The sequence below is a fragment of the Bombus bifarius genome, unplaced genomic scaffold (assembly GCF_011952205.1).
Source record: "Bombus bifarius isolate JDL3187 unplaced genomic scaffold, Bbif_JDL3187 scf7180000009145, whole genome shotgun sequence".
Lineage (NCBI taxonomy): Eukaryota > Metazoa > Arthropoda > Insecta > Hymenoptera > Apidae > Bombus > Bombus bifarius.
The window spans coordinates 2,177,793-2,195,745 of record NW_022884930.1 but is presented as its reverse complement, the minus strand read 5'-3'; the positions used below and the strand labels follow the sequence as shown (position 1 = coordinate 2,195,745).

The window sequence follows — 17,953 nt, the reverse complement described above, 5'->3', positions numbered from 1 at the left end:
GAAAGCCTGCTCGAACGCTTATCGTGGAAAATTTCTATCGATACATTATTACGCGCGTTATAGGAAACTTTCTGAAATTTCGTTAGCTCCGCAACGAGACGCAACTACCAATCGTGATTACGATAGTACGATTTGACGATAGTCAAGCTAATGAGAGTCAGAGCTAATGAGATTTCAATGTACTTTTAACACGGTGTATACATAAATATTAGATAGAAAATATTGGATAGAAATATGCTTGCGAGCCGCTGTACATGACCCGCGTACAATTTCAAACTTTCGTAAGATCCGAAGAATTTAACCGTAATGTTTCTGTTTTTCCTTTCCGGCGAGATAAAAAAGTTATCAGCGTATTCCTGGAAGAAAGCATATTGGTACTTTGAAACTCGCAATTCTTTTGGTTCATAGGCATTTAACGGAATAGGTGTTCCAAAGAAAAGGAATAATTATCATTGGCGATGAGACAGCTGCCTGGTGAAATAGCTCTGAAGCTAAGCATTTCGCTAGCATGGTCGCAGAATCGGTGTGCCGGATCTTCATGCACAATGAACGCGAGCGCAACGAGTTGCCGCGATGATGCGGTTTCCTGCCGGAAGAGTTGACCAGGGTATCGTAAAGAAGTTGGTAGAAGCTTGGAAAATGTTCACCGGGATGCCACTTTTGTCCCCTGCGTGGCCAAAAGAAATTGAATCTGTAGTTTCGCTGGTAACGTCGACACCTGACAACGAGTTCAGTGGATATCTTGAAGCCACCTTGGAGAAGGCATTAAAAAAAATCAAGCAGCTAACAAGATCGTAATACGAAACAGGGGATCTATTAGAACGTTCAATCGCTTTTCCAGCCACCGCCTACGGTAATTTAAAGTTGGCTAGCTTTCTATAAATTATACTTAGAATTTCGCCATTGGTATAATTGAATTTCATAGACTATTCTCTGCTACTTAAAAGGAAGAACATAAATTCTCGTCTCTGTTGAAGCCGGCCATGTGACTACCGAATTCCTGATGGAATGTTAAAGTTCGACATCCGTGAAAGGAAACCATTTCTCAAGGAAATCTTCGAACGGTAACGATAACGGAAGAAAAGAAGGGAAAAGAAAGGACGAGAAGGAAGTTTCGCAGAGACGTAATAACTCTGGCAAAGATTAGACGGATAAGAGAGAACCGTCGAGACGTCCACTTCGCGAGATAAGATTCGGCGGAGACGACGCTTTCAAGGCTTTCGTATCGATAATGCAACTTTGACCGACCAGTCGTACAACATCGAATCGCTCAATTACCTGGTCCAGGTATAAACCGTGCAACGAGTCGCATACGCGGCGCAAAGGAAATGGGAAAATCGACCGACACCGAGTCCTGTCCGAGCGATCGTTCTGCTGTCGGCCGATCCATCTTTTTCCTGTCAATTCTTCTGCCATGCCGATCGCCTTTGCAAATTCCCGGAATATCAAACAATTTTACGACACAAAGGCACAGTAAGACCGACGAATTGAAGAAATACCCCACTTTGCACCCAAAATCCATCTCTGTACCCGATGAACGTGTCGATGCTCGTTGACGATCCTTGTACGTTATTTCGATAGAGTTTGACAAGAATTCGTTGATTCCCAAAGTAATTTGCGACACTGGTGACCACTGACGTCTGACTACTGCTTGGGATTGAGATTCGCGAACAGGGGAAACCTCGTGGTTGTCGATTGTTCAAAGCACGTTACGTCGGACGTGTGTTATAAGCAAAAGCTTGCATCTCGATTTCGTACGATCGTTGTAGAAGTCGCAATATTACAGGTAAGAGATGTGTACGTATTACACGACCGTTTCAGCTAAAAAAAGAAATTGGTACCGATTAGAGAACATTTTCGATTTCTGGTTCGTTAAATAGACTTTCAGTGGCGTGTTGGTCTCGAAAGGAATGTAATTAGTCTTACCGGTATAGCGATTTAATTGGCGAAGGTAAACGCGCCTAGCGTCCACGAGTTAACGTTTCTTCAAACGAACTCGAAGGATGGATCTTCAGGAGGTGGAAGAGCGAGAAGCGCGAGGATATCGTAAAGATTTATGGCTGTTGAATCGACGTGGAAACACGCTGTCACGGAACGCGGAATCCATCTTGGAAACTCGTACACGAACTGAAAAATGCTTGCAAACTGTCGACAGACACCAGGAATAGGTGAATCGGAACAGGATTAGGCTAGTTTCCAAGTCAACCGAACGGACAGCCTAGCCGTGCCGCGCGACACTTTCTCGACGACTGGCCTCTAATGATCGCTCGCATTTGTCGAATTTAATTCCGGATACTCGATCTCTAAATGCCTCGGGGCGAGACGAAAGCCAGCTGCCGATGGAATCGATTCGAACATATCCCTGCCGGAGTTCAAGAGGTTGGATAGTTATCGGAAACGCGGCTAAAAACGATAGTAGCTGTAGGAGGGGAATGAAATACTATCTTGACCCTATTTACGAGCCAGCCGGTTCGTAGATCCTTTGCCCATCAATCGAACGCTTGAACCAGCGTCTAGTAAAATACAGTTTCTTTGATTGCAACTAAATATATACGTATCGGAAAACTGAAGCACACGTTGGACGTTTAACCGTTTCGTAGAGAGACAAGTCAGTGAAAATGTTCTACGACGAGTAATAATAAGATTATTCGATAAATATTCTTGGCTATGGCTTTAAACGAATTATTTCATTTCAGATCGAATGGTGGACGATGTCGTACATCGATGAGACGTAGGTCCACAGCGTGTAGAATAATTGGCGAAGACAATGCGTGCATGGCAAGCGAGGAAGAGATTGACAGGGCCAAGAAACGGCCCGTTAAAAGCACATTGGAAATCTCGCGCGCGTGTATATACCTCGCAAGCGACGTTAATCCATTTGCAGATAACCGTGCTCGCTGGTCGCTTAACCGTAACAAACTACGTAGCCCGTCTCTGTTTCCTCTCTGCTCAGACAAAACGACGACAAAACCCGGTTCTTTCGCGAATTTTACAATCATCTGGCGAACGTATCCTCTGCTCGAAATCCCTCGAGCTTTAAACGTCGATCTCCGATGGTGAGATTTCCACGCGAGAGTAAGATGTAATCTAATCAGAGAAAGTAAATTGCGTGTGAATGAAAAATGTACTTCGTGTTTAGTGGCACCATTAACGATTATGGCCATGAATCGAAGAATACCGTCCGTGGGAAATTATACCAGTAGAAGAGATTCTTTATAGTTCAATGGTTTGCTATAAATGGACGTTAATTGGAAGATATTACGGTAGATCGCAGCGTACTCGGTTACTGTTCGTTGCTACGTAATTCTAGTTAACTACTTTTGTTTGTTAGTCTTGCAACGACACGGAAGGATACATTGAAAATATGCAATTTCCTCTTTTATAGATCACACTAACTACCATCAACTACGATCACTTGCTGGCAAACAATTACAACGAATATGAAAAGTCACGCAAGAAACCACGAAAGCCGAGTAACGATTCAACCTCTGGTAGTTCGCTACTGCAAGCTTCGTTGCCACCGAGTACACCCAGTATTTTCAATTTCGAATATCATTTCACGGCACGTTTAACTCGTCGCAGACGTACTACATTTCACGCGTGTACAAGTTAACGGGCTTCGATACACAACGGATGCCTATTTTTCCGATTTTCATGCGTTTCGTTCGTTTCTATTTTGTGTCAGAAGCAAAGCTGCCTATGTCTGTCTGAAAGCCGAGCCAACCATCACAGGATTTACAGATAAATCCATTTGACCAAAGATAATCACGATGGCGGACGGACAACTTGATCAAGCCTCGACGATCTTGGTCCGATACTTTTTTTTTTATTCCTTTCCCTTATTTCTCTCTCCCTTTTTAGTTCGCAGTTGCGCAATCTTTCCTGTGCTTTGAACGGTCTCGTTTCACCGTCTGCTCCGCTCCTTCGAGCAGATTTATTCTATTTATTCGCTCAACCTCGAGGGAAGTCGGCCGATTACGTCGAAATTCCTTCTCCAAAGCCCTCCGATCCGACCCCTTTCCAATATAGCTATCTCTCTTTCGCTCTCCTGTAGCCGAGGTTCGAGTGTTTACTCGCGTGTTCGAGTTCTGTCAGTATCACACGCTCTCCGCCAAACAAATCGATCGTCTCCTATCGCCGCCTCTTTTCGCCGATTTTCGCCCGCCTTTCGACTCGACCGATCCCCCGGGACTACCGAGGCTTCTGCGATAGACGCAAGAAAACAGGGGGAGCGTAGCAAGATCCAACCACTTCGTGCCAATGTCTTCGAAGAAACGTACGGATATTTTCTCGCGGATTCGACCAAAGTTCCTTCGAGAATTTACCTTAAACGAAATGGCAATGTTACGTGTACTTACATGTCCAAGGATCGGCCACGTTGAACGACCGGCTTAGGTACGAAGTTCTCGTCGCCTGGTGCGAGGAGGATCGGCTTGGCAACCGATGGAGTCGCGCGTGTGAACGTCCTTCGACACAACGTGCACGCTATCCGGGCCTCACAGCCGCGTCTTCCCTTCTATTGCGGCGTCGCACCTCCTCATCTCGCCGTCACTTGCCCACGCAGAGATTCTTCCTCACTTTCCACCAAATATCCCAAGAATCTTAGTCCTGGACGCACGAAAATATACAGAATATTCTTTCGGTTTCCGTTTCAAGGTTGATCAACCGATGAATCGTCGAAAATGTCGAGAGCAAACAGGCCAGGGTGTCGCGTTCCGAACAAACCCCCTCCGCTTCCCACGAATCAGTCTTGTCCGCCGCTGCGTCGAGACGCGAGAAAACAGAGGGTGGAAGGGTGGCGAGACCGCGATGAAAGGGCAGGTCAGTGCGTCGCCGGAGGATACAACCTGCCGAGATCAGTCACGCTGTCGAACATACGATATCCTTCTGCACACGAAGCAGCCAGTGACACACGCGATCCTCGTCGGTAAAAATGACAAAACAAAGGTGTACAGATACTGGTTCACTCTAAACGCGACAAACGACGACGAGGACACCGAGAAGAGGAACGAAACGGTGGACGAACGACCGAACGAACGAGGCGGCTGAAAGCACCGGAGAAAGAGTAGGAGTAGTGCGAAGAAGCAACGGCGAAGAGGGGTGTACCAAGCGATAGTCCAAGGTGGGGGAACGATTTGGGTGGCGGGCGACGACTGGGGGTGGCTCTGAAGCCCGGTGGTTGTGCTCTTGCTCTTGCTCTTGCTCTTGCCTGCCTGCCTGCCTGCCTGCCTGCCTGCCTGCCTGCCTGTCTGTCTGCCTGCCTGCCTGCCTGCCTGCCTGCCAGTCTGCTTCGCCTACCTAAAGGCTTGCCTGGCTATCTGGTTGCTTGGTCGCCAGCTAGCTCGCTTTTGCTTGCCTCGCTTTTGCCACTCTACCTCCACTCTCTTTTTCTCTCTGTCTCCGTTACACTCGTCGTCTCACTCTCTCTTTGTCTGAGTATGTCTCTTTGGTTGCGCAGGACCCGCCGCGCGACCCGGCCAAACCCAGAACCCGGCGTATAGGTACCGCGGGCTCGCATTCGAGCTCCAGCCACCCCAGCTGCTCTATCCCCACCAGACCAGTCAACCCCCTCGGCCAGTGATGTGTCGACTGTCCTCCGGACCACGTCGAAATGTAAATTCAAGGATTTCTGTTACTGCCTGTTATAAGAATTGTCTTGTTTAATTATTTGTAAATTACATGCGCTAGTAACTGTGGATTATTTGAAAATTACAGCAATATATTGCTACTAGCGAATCAATTCCATTTACATTGATAAAAGGGATGATAGAAGATCAATGTATCAAGAATCTTTAAAAAAATTTTTTGAAAAACGTTTTATAGGAGTTATGAGATTGGAATTAGAGATGAAAATTTGAGATACGTACATGGAGAGCAACTTCAGCGATGAATTAGTACGATTTATGAACGACGGAGCGTCGAGGGGCGGAGGCGAATGGACGATTAACGACAAGCTAGCAGCGCGGCGATAGGCCCGTGTCATACCGGGGTGTATTAGTAAAATTTTATTTCGAGCACTCGAAAACCGGCTATTACAGTCTGGAAAAAAGAAGGAACGGCCGAGGCTGCTCGAGGTGAAGACGTTGCCCGTCCTACTTTTCTTCCTCGCCACTTCTGTGCTCCCCGTTATTTCTTGTTTCTCGTCGGCTGAACGCTTCCCCTCTCGAATAGCCTGCAATCAAATACGTGCGCGTAAATGGACCATTTCCAGTCGAGCCGAGAATTTTAGGCCATTCGAGGCGAACGTTGGCGAAGATAATTAAAAGAAAACCGCAACACCATCGATATTCGAGCTTGGCGAATATTTCACGCATAAATTCAGTGGGCATGGAAGCAAAGAGACACGATTTTCTTCCAGACAATTAATTAAGAAGAATAATCAGCCGTTTGGAGGGATAACAATTATCGATATCAGAATGATATTGATAAAGCATTGTTAAACGATTCGAGCGGGAATTATCGATTGCGAGTCGCGGCAGTTCGCTTCTCTTGAATTAGTTAGACAACAAGCCACAAAGCTGGGCTTCCCTCTACCTCTACACTCCTCCCTACCTTCTCCACCTGTGATGCTAAGTAATTGCTGCAACGAAATGTTACTTGTACAAATAAGTCGTTATCAGAAATGGTCTGATCCACTGGGGAGGAACGGCAGGAATCACAATTTGCGTTATCAAACTCTAGTACCTGGAGAATAATACAAATTCTTAAAATAATGTTTAACAAGTAATGATTTATAAACGATCTACGATCTAACAGACGTTATTAATGATTTCAGAGGTGGTACTACAAAAAAAAAAAAAAACGATCGATAGAATACTCTTCAAAGGTGGCTATTTCAAAAATGCTCGTGCATGCGAAATAGTTAACAAGACAAACACAGAAAGCTCTAACAAGCCTATATTTACGTGTACACGAAAGATATTCGTCTCTGTTGCAGCCGTTCCATAATTTATCGCGCGAACGAGTGTAGTTAACACGAAGCCAGGCTGTCATTTCGCTCGCGACAATGCCACGAGATTATCCCGCCTCGAAGAGACCACATAATGATACTAAATTTCAGACGACGAGGCTATCACTCGAAGCTTGCTTGTGTTTTTAGAAACCTCCATTTAAAGTATCCGCCGAGCGTGCAGTTGTACGAAGTCTAGACTGTATCTTAATTGCGCGTCGATGCTTCAGAATGTAAATCTCGCGACAGGATGAGAAGGTAGTCCTTGCATGAGATCTTGCGTTGTTCTATCGCTTCGGGCGAACGTTCGTAAATAACGAAATTCAGTTATGTTATAGAATAATATCCAATTCTTCTTGCTCGTAATTTAGAATCTGACGATATTATCTTTCGTTTTTAATGTACACCTTAAAATGAAAGATGTTTTATAGGTAAGTTGAGAAGGGTAAGTAGTTAAGAATATGTATTATAGAAAAATGTTAAGTTACATTCGAAAATGGTTTGCCCCGACTATCTTCCGTCACTTGAAGTGGTCCTAGGCTCTTGAGTGTCGACTTACGGCACTAACGACAACGCCAGCCCCCTCCAAACACCAATTCTACCCTCTCCTTACGCTCCCCCTCTCCAGGTCAAGCTCCGCGATCAGCATCGAGCCGCACCACCGTATACCTATTTCAGCATGCCGTACTCACTCAATGAGTCTGAACGAAACGCTTGCGTTTTCTTAACCAACATCTATTACTTATTACATATTTCTCTCACTGAACTGCAACATCTATGATTTAAACAAACAAAAAAGAATGATTCGTAATTAAATGATCTGATTCGATCTCCCTCAGAATATTCCAGTTCATGTACAAACAACGTAAATTATTTTATAACATTTTTATCTTTTACCTCGAGGAAACAAGCGCACTGGAAAAATAGTCGAAGGCCTAAGACACCATTTTTCAACACAGAGATACTCAACTTCCAAGACATGATTGACATGCTCCACTTCTTCCCCTACGAAATCCACTTTTTCTTACTTCACCGCAAGGCTGGTAATCATTCTTTCTCTCTACCTTCATTCCCACGTGATCTGGAGAAGGCTGATCTCTCGGTTGCGTTGTCTGCGCCGAACATTTTAGTTTAACAGTCTTTGCAAATTTATGTTCAGACCCGGTCCTTTATGCGTATGTACGTACCTCCAGATTCTGTAGCGAGATTTTTAAGCAAATTTTCACCAAATATTCGTGTAGTTGAAATAGTGGCCACGAAAAATGAAACACTTGGTAGAGACAGAGTAGAAACGTAAAGGACGAAAGTACGTGATACACAGAAATAAACGGTCAATAAAGATTTTATAGTTCTCAAGGATTTAGCTTAGCACGTTGCTCTCGTAACAGTATTTTCCAATATATATGTATCCTAAACCAAGTTTTTTCTGTGTCAAATATGAAGTCTCGCTCGATTCATTCTACTTTTTTTTTTAGCTAGAATTATCATTCTAAGATGTACTTTATTTGTTAGCCAAAGTTAACACCAAACTTTTCTACGAAGGAAGTCGATTCATTGTTATGTAACAAAACAACGAATTAAAGAGGATAAAGAATCACTCATTACCTCTTTATGATTAAAGCCGCGGTGTCAGGCTTCCTTCGCAAAAGTTCAGTTACCTTCACCCTTGTACAAACTCTCTTGATTCTCATCGCTTAAAAGCTTTGCAGTTTCTTCTTTCTCTATGTTCTCTCGAACACGAAACTCTAGCAAAAGGATCCGGAAACGGAGCAAACAATTCTCTAGTCAATCGTATTCCGTGAACGAGTCGATCGTTGACATACGAAGCAGAAGATACGCGCGAAGGTCCGTGCTGTGATAATTAGACAGAGATCAGAGTTTTCTTCTAGTTTCGTATACCTGAGAACGAGTTATTTCAGCACGCGCCAACTTCGAAAACACGCGGCTAAGATTTCTTTCTTCTCAAATGGACCATCGATCGTGATGCAACGAGACGGATAAAAAAAGGAGAAGCTCAATGTATCTGGCAAAAATACTTTGAACGATGCTTAATAGCAGAGAGCGGAGAAAGGAATTTTTGGTGGGCTATCGACATACATCACGACTTTTTCCACTATGCTTCAATTTCTAAGCATCATGGGATCCTGTCGAGCCGCCCCCAAAGCAGAAAACGAATCGATAAGCCGGCGGGAATCGGGCAAGAAATATTCGCGTGAAACACGCCATTTTAAACACCGACTAAATTACCGAAGCGCGTGAGAAAACGAAGTGGCCGATTTCTTTTTACCTTTTCCTTCTCTTTTCTTTTTTTACTTCGAGTTGCGACGTGGTTCGTTGCGAGACAAACTTAATGTTGACGTTGAAGAACTCCATCCTTGCCACCGCGAGCGATCTCGACGCTATTTTCAGCTCAACCCTGAATCTTAATGAGCGTTACAATCATGCTACTAGAGTAGGCAGAGCTTTGGGACCTCTGTCGAGGTTCTTGGACGAATTTAAGAATCCTTCCACGCACGGGACGCTATATCTCGTCGTCATAATTCGCTTTCTCTTACGAAAGATTGCTATCATTTGCTTATAAATCTCTTTATATGCTACGAGATTGTCGAAGACGAAGGTTTTAAAAAGCGCATTACGATGCAAAGATAACGTAATGGAAACTTTAAAACTTGCCCAAAAGGTTTACAAAACAACGTGTATGTATAAAGCGCACAGTCGTAACAGTCTTTTTCAAATGTCGATACTTAATATACTTAAACGTCGAACGACAGTGCAACGATAAACGTTCTCTTCAACGTCTTTGAATAGCCAATAAACTTTACGCGAACTATATTATCAGTCCTTCTACCTCCGAAGAACAGTTTCGTTTGTTAAAGATGAGATATAATCCCAGTCTTTAATTTCACCTGCAATACCAATATTCAGACACCAGTTTTATCGCAATCGACGCTCTGGTAAGTTCGTTTCTTCCGTTCTATATTTAAAAAGCAGCGCAAAAAGATTTACTCTCTTCGCTGCCAACGGATCGATGCTGTGAGCAAACAGCGAACACTACGTCAAAATCGTGCAACGTTAGTATTCATCCGAAGGGAACGTTTATTGCGCTTTACTGGGTTCAAAACGAAGAAAAATATCATCGACATTGCGCAGAGCGAGTTTTTTGAGTGACTTGCACTCTCTACTCAATCTCAGAAACTATACATATATCATTTAACAAGGAGCGAACAGAGATCACGGACGATCAAGAACGCGTAGAAACGCTCGAATATCATGGAATATATGCAAGGGGAGACTCATGCTCGATTGCCTGTATCTCCATGGTTAGAGATGGTTAGTGATGGTTAGAGATTGAAACGTGGTCGCGGAAAGAATTGGTTGGATTTATGGCCGATCGAAGTGGCTTCGTGCTTCTTTCTTCTTTCTCTTCTTTCACGTTTCTCTTATTTTTCTTTTTTCTCTGCTTATTTTATACTTTTTCTGTTCTTGTATCGACATTGATACAACCCGACGGAGAGTAGACTTCTTTCTGCGAGTGTCCAGATACTTGTATTTATATCGAAAGTCTTTGGAAAGTCGAAATCTCTGAAGTTAGACGGAGATTTAGTTATAGCATTATATAGAGTTTAGTAATGGACTATAGATGGTAACGTGGGATATCAGAACGAAATGCATATTCACCACACCGAATCTCGTTAAAATCCCTAAGAGACGCAGAGCCAGATAGTTCTGCTGTTAGCCTTTCTTTTTCCATGGCTCTAATTGAAAATACGCATCGCCGTGTAATATCGATGAAGGTAAAGAATGCTCCATTCGTTTGTATTTATTCTATCTTCTGTATCGAACATGGACGACGCTTTGGAAGTCTTCTTGAAAAATTCTAGTAACACAAAATTCTGATATAATTTTTTTTTACATGACTTAAAAAAAATGGGTAATCAAATTTCTTTATATTTATTCAAAACATGTTACTTTGCATTTACTTAAATGTCTAAATGACTATACAAATCAAATACTACAATTATCTTACCATAAACGTTAAAATCAAAATGACGAGAACAGTTGATTTCCCAACGAAGCTTTATCAGGTGATTAGCAATGCGAGAGTTAACGTTAGCGCGAAGATTAGATACACCATGCAAAGATGTAGTCAAACATAGAAGGGAAGGGTATAGCAGCGCTGATATACTAATTGAATTAGTTATTTCGAAGCAGAAAGTTAAGGGCACGTCTGCGCCAAGTTTTCAAGCTGAAATAACTCGGAGAATCGACGTGCTGGTAAGGGTGCTCGCGTACTCACCCTGCGAAGTTCTTATTAAGCTGAAAGTTTCGTTTGATATCGAGTATGAATATTATTTAATTATTAATTCCAGGGTTCGCTGTCTGATCGATTTCGCTTTTGTAAAACGATTCGATCTCGTGCGAAGTACAAAACGACTGTGATCAATATGAAATAGTTAGCTAGTCAATTCTCGAAAATTCACTACGTACTATCGTACACGCATTACACTTTATAGTCTGCTCGTTTTTCCGCCGATAAATCTGCGCTCCACTGGTCAGTCCGTTGAAATATTTGAATAGTTTGCATGAGAAAAGGCGTGGAATACAAATTACGAGCAATAGAATCCTTTTTTTACTCGAGCGAACACAAATGGAAAAGAAGAGGTGCGTGTTGTATGCTAATTTGGGAAAGTTTCACAAATGTAAAAAGAAAACGAAGAAAACTTGTACAGTGCATATGATAATTGGAAAAAGAAAGTAAAGAAAGAAAAATTATTACATTACTTCTTAACCGAAGTCGAAGAATAAAATCCTCGGTTGCATGATCCTCCTTTATGTAAAGGGAATATATGTATAACAAGGTCGGCGCAGCGCAGTTTATGTGTGATATAAGAACTTATAACGCAAACCATCCACGGCAGTAGTAGTGCCTATATTAATACTATCCGTGAAACTCTGAATTAAAATTTATACTTTTATTACGATTATTTGTGATTAAATCGCAATTCCGATGTAATACCTATCTAATCAGAACATATAATTCTACGATATTCACATTTCTTCTATTTTCCCTAAAAAATAAACAATCAAATTCAATTTCACTTTATTTTAATAAGTTAACTAAAAATTGATGAAATAAGGTTATAACATAAGGAATTGTTTGGGGACCTGTATTCGCTAATGAATTGCGAGGATTCCAAAGAACGAGAGAAAAGGAGAGGAAGATAATAGCGTGCCGGTCCTGTGTCAGGTTATTCTACTTAGGCATAGATATAGACTGGGACGATTTCAGCAGTTTCGCCTCACTTTCAGGACTATGATATATGCAAGCAGCTTCTCCATTCACGGCTGTAACAATAATGTACAACGTATTAACACGTGCCAGCGATGTAAATTGAGCGCTGGCGCAAAACCGCACTAGTTTTTCGATACATATTCATTAGTGGTAATCAAATGATTAATATTCCTTCGTATCGTCTAATTTCATCGAGCTTCTCTGATATACATTATTATTAATGCCAACTAATTAGGCGAAGGACGCAATTATAGTTGACGAAACACTCACGGCCGAGTTCCACTCGTTCAAGTGGAAATTCCCTTCGAAATTACGGAACATGAACAGAAATTGAACAAGCCAGCAAGTGTCGTGTTTCGGTAAAAGTTACAAAATATTTCGAGCGTGGAAGCATAATTAAAACTGGATAACACATACCGTTACCGTGGCATCGATAATGGCACACATGTTAAACGAAAAATATTTTATATGAATCATTGCCAAAACAAATATCAGAATAATCGAGGATTATAATTCATGGGCGAATTGAAACATAACTTCAGTTATTTTTCGAAAAAGATTTACTGCACGTGAAATAGAACATAAGAAAACCATTTTCTCTAAACATGATTCTGAAAGGAAATATGAAATCTGAAGTAGGAATCTGAAAGGAACATTTCCGTTCTAAATATATAAAATTGTACAATTTGTGTACTATGCATAATGTAATTCAAAGATTTTTAAATTACATAGTTTAAAAAACAAATCAATCACCAAAGTATAACATCCTGGAAAGTATTCACAGTGCAGAAAATAGTGTAGCATTGCATGTTTAGTCTCTAGATATGTTTTTGTCGACATGGTACTTGAATGATCGCGTGCCGATTGAGCGACATTTGTCGGACCACTGTCGGACCACTGTTTCACTTGTACGATCAAATGCTATCGTCACACAGTGATTGCACCAGATACATCTAAATACGTCTGTCGGTTACTACTCCGGCAAAACTTATCATTTCGGGGATAAGGTTTCTATAACTGTTCCATACACATGAATTATCGAGGATACATGGATAGGACCAAATAAAAATTAACAAGCACTATATGCAACTCGCTTAGATGATTTGATTGATTTGTGATGTAGTCCTTGACAACATATTTTTAGAAATTTACTGCTTTGATACCGTTCACGAAAGAATTTAATTTATTATAGAATTAAAAACAAGGTGGATAGGAGCGCGTGGGAGAATCCATTGCTTCATGTGTATGGTTTTCTAAAAATCTCAATTTTTTCTTTATTATACATAGTAACAATCGTAAATAATACATTCTTACCAAATTAAGTATTATTCTAAAATTCTTTATACGAAAATATAGTGCTTCAAATTCGATATTACCTCAATTCATAGAATTCGATCCTCAAATGTTGTACGCACTAAGAAATCTCGATATCGCGAGCTCTTTGAAATGCTGAAACGAGGGCATTTAATTGTACCGCTTCACTACAACCAATAGATACTCTTTTCTCTATTTCGGCTAGTTTAATTACTAAATCGATAAGTATGGAATCTGGAAATTCAACTAAAACGAAATGATTAAACTAATATCTTCGCTTATTTTTTATGAAATTGATAACTAAGAGACATACTTTTATTTACAAACAGATGCAGTTCTGTTAATATATCCTGCAATGCCAGTCCTTTCTTTAGTTTTATGTCTTGTATTTCTAAACATGTGTTAAGGCAATCGTAATTTAAAAATGAATAACTGCAGTTAATTATATAAAAAGGATACTACAATAACATAATTCATATGATTCATTCAACAACCAATTCATGATGTTTTTTATATCAATTGGAAGAGGATGTCCTACACAAGAATAAACATTTTCTTCTGTTACTGCACTGAAAGCAAGCGAAGTACTTTGGAGGACATTCAAAACTTTCCTCATATCTCCTCCACTCAATGTTATCAATGCTTGTTTTCCATCCTCCGAAACATTTAAACTGAAGCATATATAAAAGTGTTAGTAATAGATACGATATTTTATCATAATTTATATACCTACTTCTCTTCTTTAATAATGGTATCTAGCCTTGGTAAAATTTGGTCTGTAGACAATGGGCCAAACCTAAATTTAGTGCACCGAGACTGAAGGGCAGGGATAATTTGACTGAGATAATTACATATAATACAAAACCTTACATTGTCTGTGTACTTCTCTATTACTGAAACAATTTTTGCATAGAATGTGTCTTTCATACTTAAAGCAAATAATTCATGTTACAACTTACTTCTCCTAAGAGCATTCTGGGCATCCTTTGTCATAGCATCAGCTTCATCAAGGATGATTAATTTAAAACCAGATCTGTACATTGTGCCTGTACTTGCAAAACTAAGGATCTGTCCTCTAACTATACCAATACCTCTATCATCTGAAGCATTCATTTCTAATACCTGTATGGAAAAGAATGTTGTATATAAACCATAGTAAGTTGTACAAAATAAAGATGATATATAACAAAGAGTCAAACCATTGAATTAAATTGGGCTGGTGTATATAATTTACGTGCACAAGCAAGTATTGTACTTGTTTTCCCTGTACCAGGAGGCCCATAAAAAAGGAGATGAGGAAGCTGATTTTCATCAATGAATTTATTTACTGTAATACAAAATAATAATTTAATAAACGATAATCATACATTTTTGCAACATCATTAAATTCACACATATACTAACTAGTTTTGATGATTTCCTCGTGAGATATCAAATCATCTAATTTTTTCGGTCGATACTTTTCCACCCTGAAAGAACAAAATAACAATGTTATTGTTTATACTTATTCGATTATTTTTGAAACTCCACTGTAGATGACATAAACTTTACCATGGTAAATTGGTGGTTTGAGTAGGTTTCTCTGTCATAGTTTATAATTCGAACTTGTATGATAAACTTTGAAAAGTTACCTAAAAGGTTAGAATCTACATAGGTTTTGGCGCTCATTTGATCAATGCCGGTTGCGAGTAACGAAAATGCGCCATTTCTTTATTTGAATAGCACATGCTGATTGGTTGATATATCTATCGAAATACATTATGCAAAATATGTTAATAATTCAAATTGTTTTACATCTAATGATAAGCGAATATAAATCGAAAAACAAAAGACTGGCATCGTATGATATTCATTAGACTAATGAGTAAAAATAAAAGTCATGAGTAATTCAGAATTGTGTCACAGAACTCCTGAGCATATATTCCTTATCAAAATCCGATTTAAATTAACTCTGCCAAAATACCAAAATGATGAGAACTTAAAAACTGAATTACTCGATATAATAAAACGCGGAAACATGACACGTTACTACGAAGATGTATGTAAGGCATTCGACTGGAAAATTGACGAGAATCTTCTCGATGCAATGAAGCATGAAAACGAGCTTACGTGGAAGGAATTAGAGTCCTCTGATAATTTGACTCTTGAGGACACTGAAAAAAGAAATTGGCGAGAGAAGTTCGAGTTCTTTTGTGAAACTGGTAATCTCGATCGTGCCACAGACATTGCGAACTCCGTCATAAACGACGAAACTAATTCATCCAGCATCAAAGTCGAAGCTGCATTCGGTTTGTTTAGAATAGCACACATAAAAAATAATATTCGCTCGATGGGGCAAATAATTACCAAGATAACAAATCTGATGGAAGGTTCTCATGCATCAGGCAGCAATTGGTGTTGTCGTAATAAATTGAAAGTGTACGAAGCTGTTTACTATCTGGCAACGCGAAACTTTCCTCGCGCTGCGTGCCTTTTGCTGGACTGTATCCCAACCTTTGAATCCTATGAACTATTGCCATTCAAAGAGGTCGTAGAATACACAACATTATCAGGAATAATTTCCTTATCCCGATCGGAACTTGATTCTCGATTCAACAACAATGGCCTCTTGCAACAAGCTTTGCTCACTGAGGCTCCCAAATACAGAGCATTTTTTTATTCTCTCTATGATTGTCACTACAAAGAATTCTTCGAAAATCTCGCCTGGATAGAATGCGAGCTTAGAGCAAATCCTTTGCTTCATTTCCATTATCGTTATTACGTAAGAGAGATGCGTTTGAGGGCATACTGTCAGTTATTGCAAGCATACAGGACCATCAATTTAAGTAGAATGGCGACAGAATTTGGCGTGACAGAAGAATACATAGAACAAGAAGTGGCACATTTTATTGCCAATGGCAAATTGCATTGTAAAATCGATAAAGTGGCTGGAATGATCGTTACCATCAGCGCTGCTGGTTGCAACAGAGGGCAAGCACCTGATGTTTCATGCGATCGAGGATTAATTTATCAAAATATCATAAAAAGAGGCGACGCGTTACTTAATCGATTAAAAAAGCTTGGTCAAGTTGTAGATTATTAATTTTATGATAATTTATTCTTCAATGATAGTCTGACATGTCATTATATCAGTGACAATATTATTATATACATATGTAAGTTTCGTAAACCTTCATGGCTCAAGATTTAAGATTTACTAGGATATTCAAAAATTTTTAATGTCGAATTATGTTTAAAGTAATTCGTATTCCCACGGTATTGAAAAACTTCAAGTCGTTTCGAAATTGATATTCAAACGTGCATTCACTAGTTACTAGTTATAAGTATAAAACGGAAGTGATTGAAATATTTGCGTCAAGTATGTCCAGAATCTGACGTATTTTTAAGTGTTTGATAGTATCTTAAATAGTATTTGTCAATTAAAAAAAAAATATGCTTTAAGTTTTTTTGTTTACAAATGTTGTAACTAAATAAGTGGCGTTAGGAATCCTCCAGTTCAATAAACCATTTATTTTCTAACCTTATTTAATCCTGTATATATTCTGGAACGTTTTGTTTCGTTTTAACAGAGGTTATAGTAATTATTTTTTTCATGAGTTTAATGAAATAATGGCGAAACGAATTCTCACGAAATATCCTCGATCAATTTACAAAGGAACCAAAGAAATTAAGCAACCGTTCAATTATTTGCTTGTACTGGACTTTGAATGCACTTGCAAAAAATACGAGAAAATTGATCCACAAGAAATTATCGAGTTTCCCTGTGCAGCAGTGTCTACGACAAGTTGGAAAGTTGAAAACGTCTTTCACGAGTATATTAAGCCAAAATACCATCCTCAGCTTACTCCATTTTGTACAGAACTTACTGGAATCATGCAGGACCTGGTAGACAATCAACCTTACTTTCCAGAAGTGTTTGGAACATTTTGTAATTGGTTAGAAGAACACAAATATTTTAAAGACGGGAACGATTCTGCATTTGTTACATGCGGTGATTGGGACTTAAAGTTCATGTTACCAAGCCAATGCGAGTTAGAAAATATATCATTACCTAAGCAATTTATGAAGTGGATAAATTTAAAAGGTAGCTTTTGTGACGCAATAGATCATTATCCACGAAATTTAACAGATATGCTTTTACATCTTAACCTTCCTTTGATTGGAAAATTACATTCTGGAATGTCTGATGTAGAGAATATGGTCCAAATAATACAAGCTCTCCAGTCACGGCATAATGTACAATTTAAGATAAATAATGTACACCATGATGCATTAAGGGAATATGTTATGAACAAATAAAGATTTTATTGATTAATTTATTTATAGTAAAAATATTGCTGATATAAAAATTAAAAGCTATAGGATTGTAGTATCTGTATAATAAATACTTCAATAAA

General features: G+C 39.7%; 3 protein-coding genes and 1 long non-coding RNA gene across 4 annotated transcripts in view; 1 reads left to right on the top strand and 3 right to left on the bottom strand.

The window, feature by feature from the left end:
• Nucleotides 1-5,425, bottom strand: part of LOC117213953 — a 46,495-nt gene extending 41,070 nt beyond the window's left edge. Inside the window, exon 1 of the mRNA XM_033459702.1 lies at nucleotides 4,359-5,425. The gene's annotated coding sequence lies outside the window, so the exon portion shown is untranslated. The remainder of the gene's footprint in view (nucleotides 1-4,358) is intronic.
• Nucleotides 5,426-11,471: 6,046 nt separating this feature from the next.
• On the bottom strand, nucleotides 11,472-12,696 carry LOC117214011. The gene is made up of 2 exons (XR_004488762.1): nucleotides 12,660-12,696; nucleotides 11,472-12,295 (listed from the first exon to the last, which is right to left on the bottom strand). It is a non-coding gene; the product is annotated as an uncharacterized LOC117214011 (long non-coding RNA).
• A 790-nt stretch (nucleotides 12,697-13,486) lies between these two features.
• Nucleotides 13,487-15,598, bottom strand: LOC117213945 (replication factor C subunit 5). Its single transcript, XM_033459691.1, has 8 exons — nucleotides 15,108-15,598; nucleotides 14,961-15,025; nucleotides 14,756-14,883; nucleotides 14,516-14,678; nucleotides 14,290-14,449; nucleotides 14,016-14,227; nucleotides 13,870-13,947; nucleotides 13,487-13,802 (listed from the first exon to the last, which is right to left on the bottom strand). Exons 1-8 carry the CDS (start codon nucleotides 15,143-15,145, stop codon nucleotides 13,657-13,659), a joined length of 990 nt encoding a protein of 329 aa, XP_033315582.1. The 5' UTR covers nucleotides 15,146-15,598; the 3' UTR covers nucleotides 13,487-13,656.
• Nucleotides 15,436-17,871, top strand: LOC117213946 (26S proteasome non-ATPase regulatory subunit 6-like). Its single transcript, XM_033459692.1, has 2 exons — nucleotides 15,436-16,590; nucleotides 17,154-17,871. Exons 1-2 carry the CDS (start codon nucleotides 15,436-15,438, stop codon nucleotides 17,853-17,855), a joined length of 1,857 nt encoding a protein of 618 aa, XP_033315583.1. The 3' UTR covers nucleotides 17,856-17,871.
• The last annotated feature ends 82 nt before the right edge of the window (nucleotides 17,872-17,953 follow it).

Bases quoted from the DNA above. Each gene is read 5' to 3' on its own strand.
- LOC117213945 (XM_033459691.1), bottom strand. From the start codon at position 15,145: ATGACAGAGAAACCTACTCAAACCACCAATTTACCATG. The intron at 14,884-14,960 runs GTTAGTATATGT...TTTGTATTACAG, and splicing joins CGAGGAAATCATCAAAACTA to TAAATAAATTCATTGATGAA. The intron at 13,948-14,015 runs GTATCCTTTTTA...ACACATGTTTAG, and splicing joins ATATGAATTATGTTATTGTA to AAATACAAGACATAAAACTA.
- LOC117213946 (XM_033459692.1), top strand. From the start codon at position 15,436: ATGAGTAATTCAGAATTGTGTCACAGAACTCCTGAGCATATATTCCTT. The intron at 16,591-17,153 runs GCGTTACTTAAT...TTTTTTCATGAG, and splicing joins ATATCATAAAAAGAGGCGAC to TTTAATGAAATAATGGCGAA.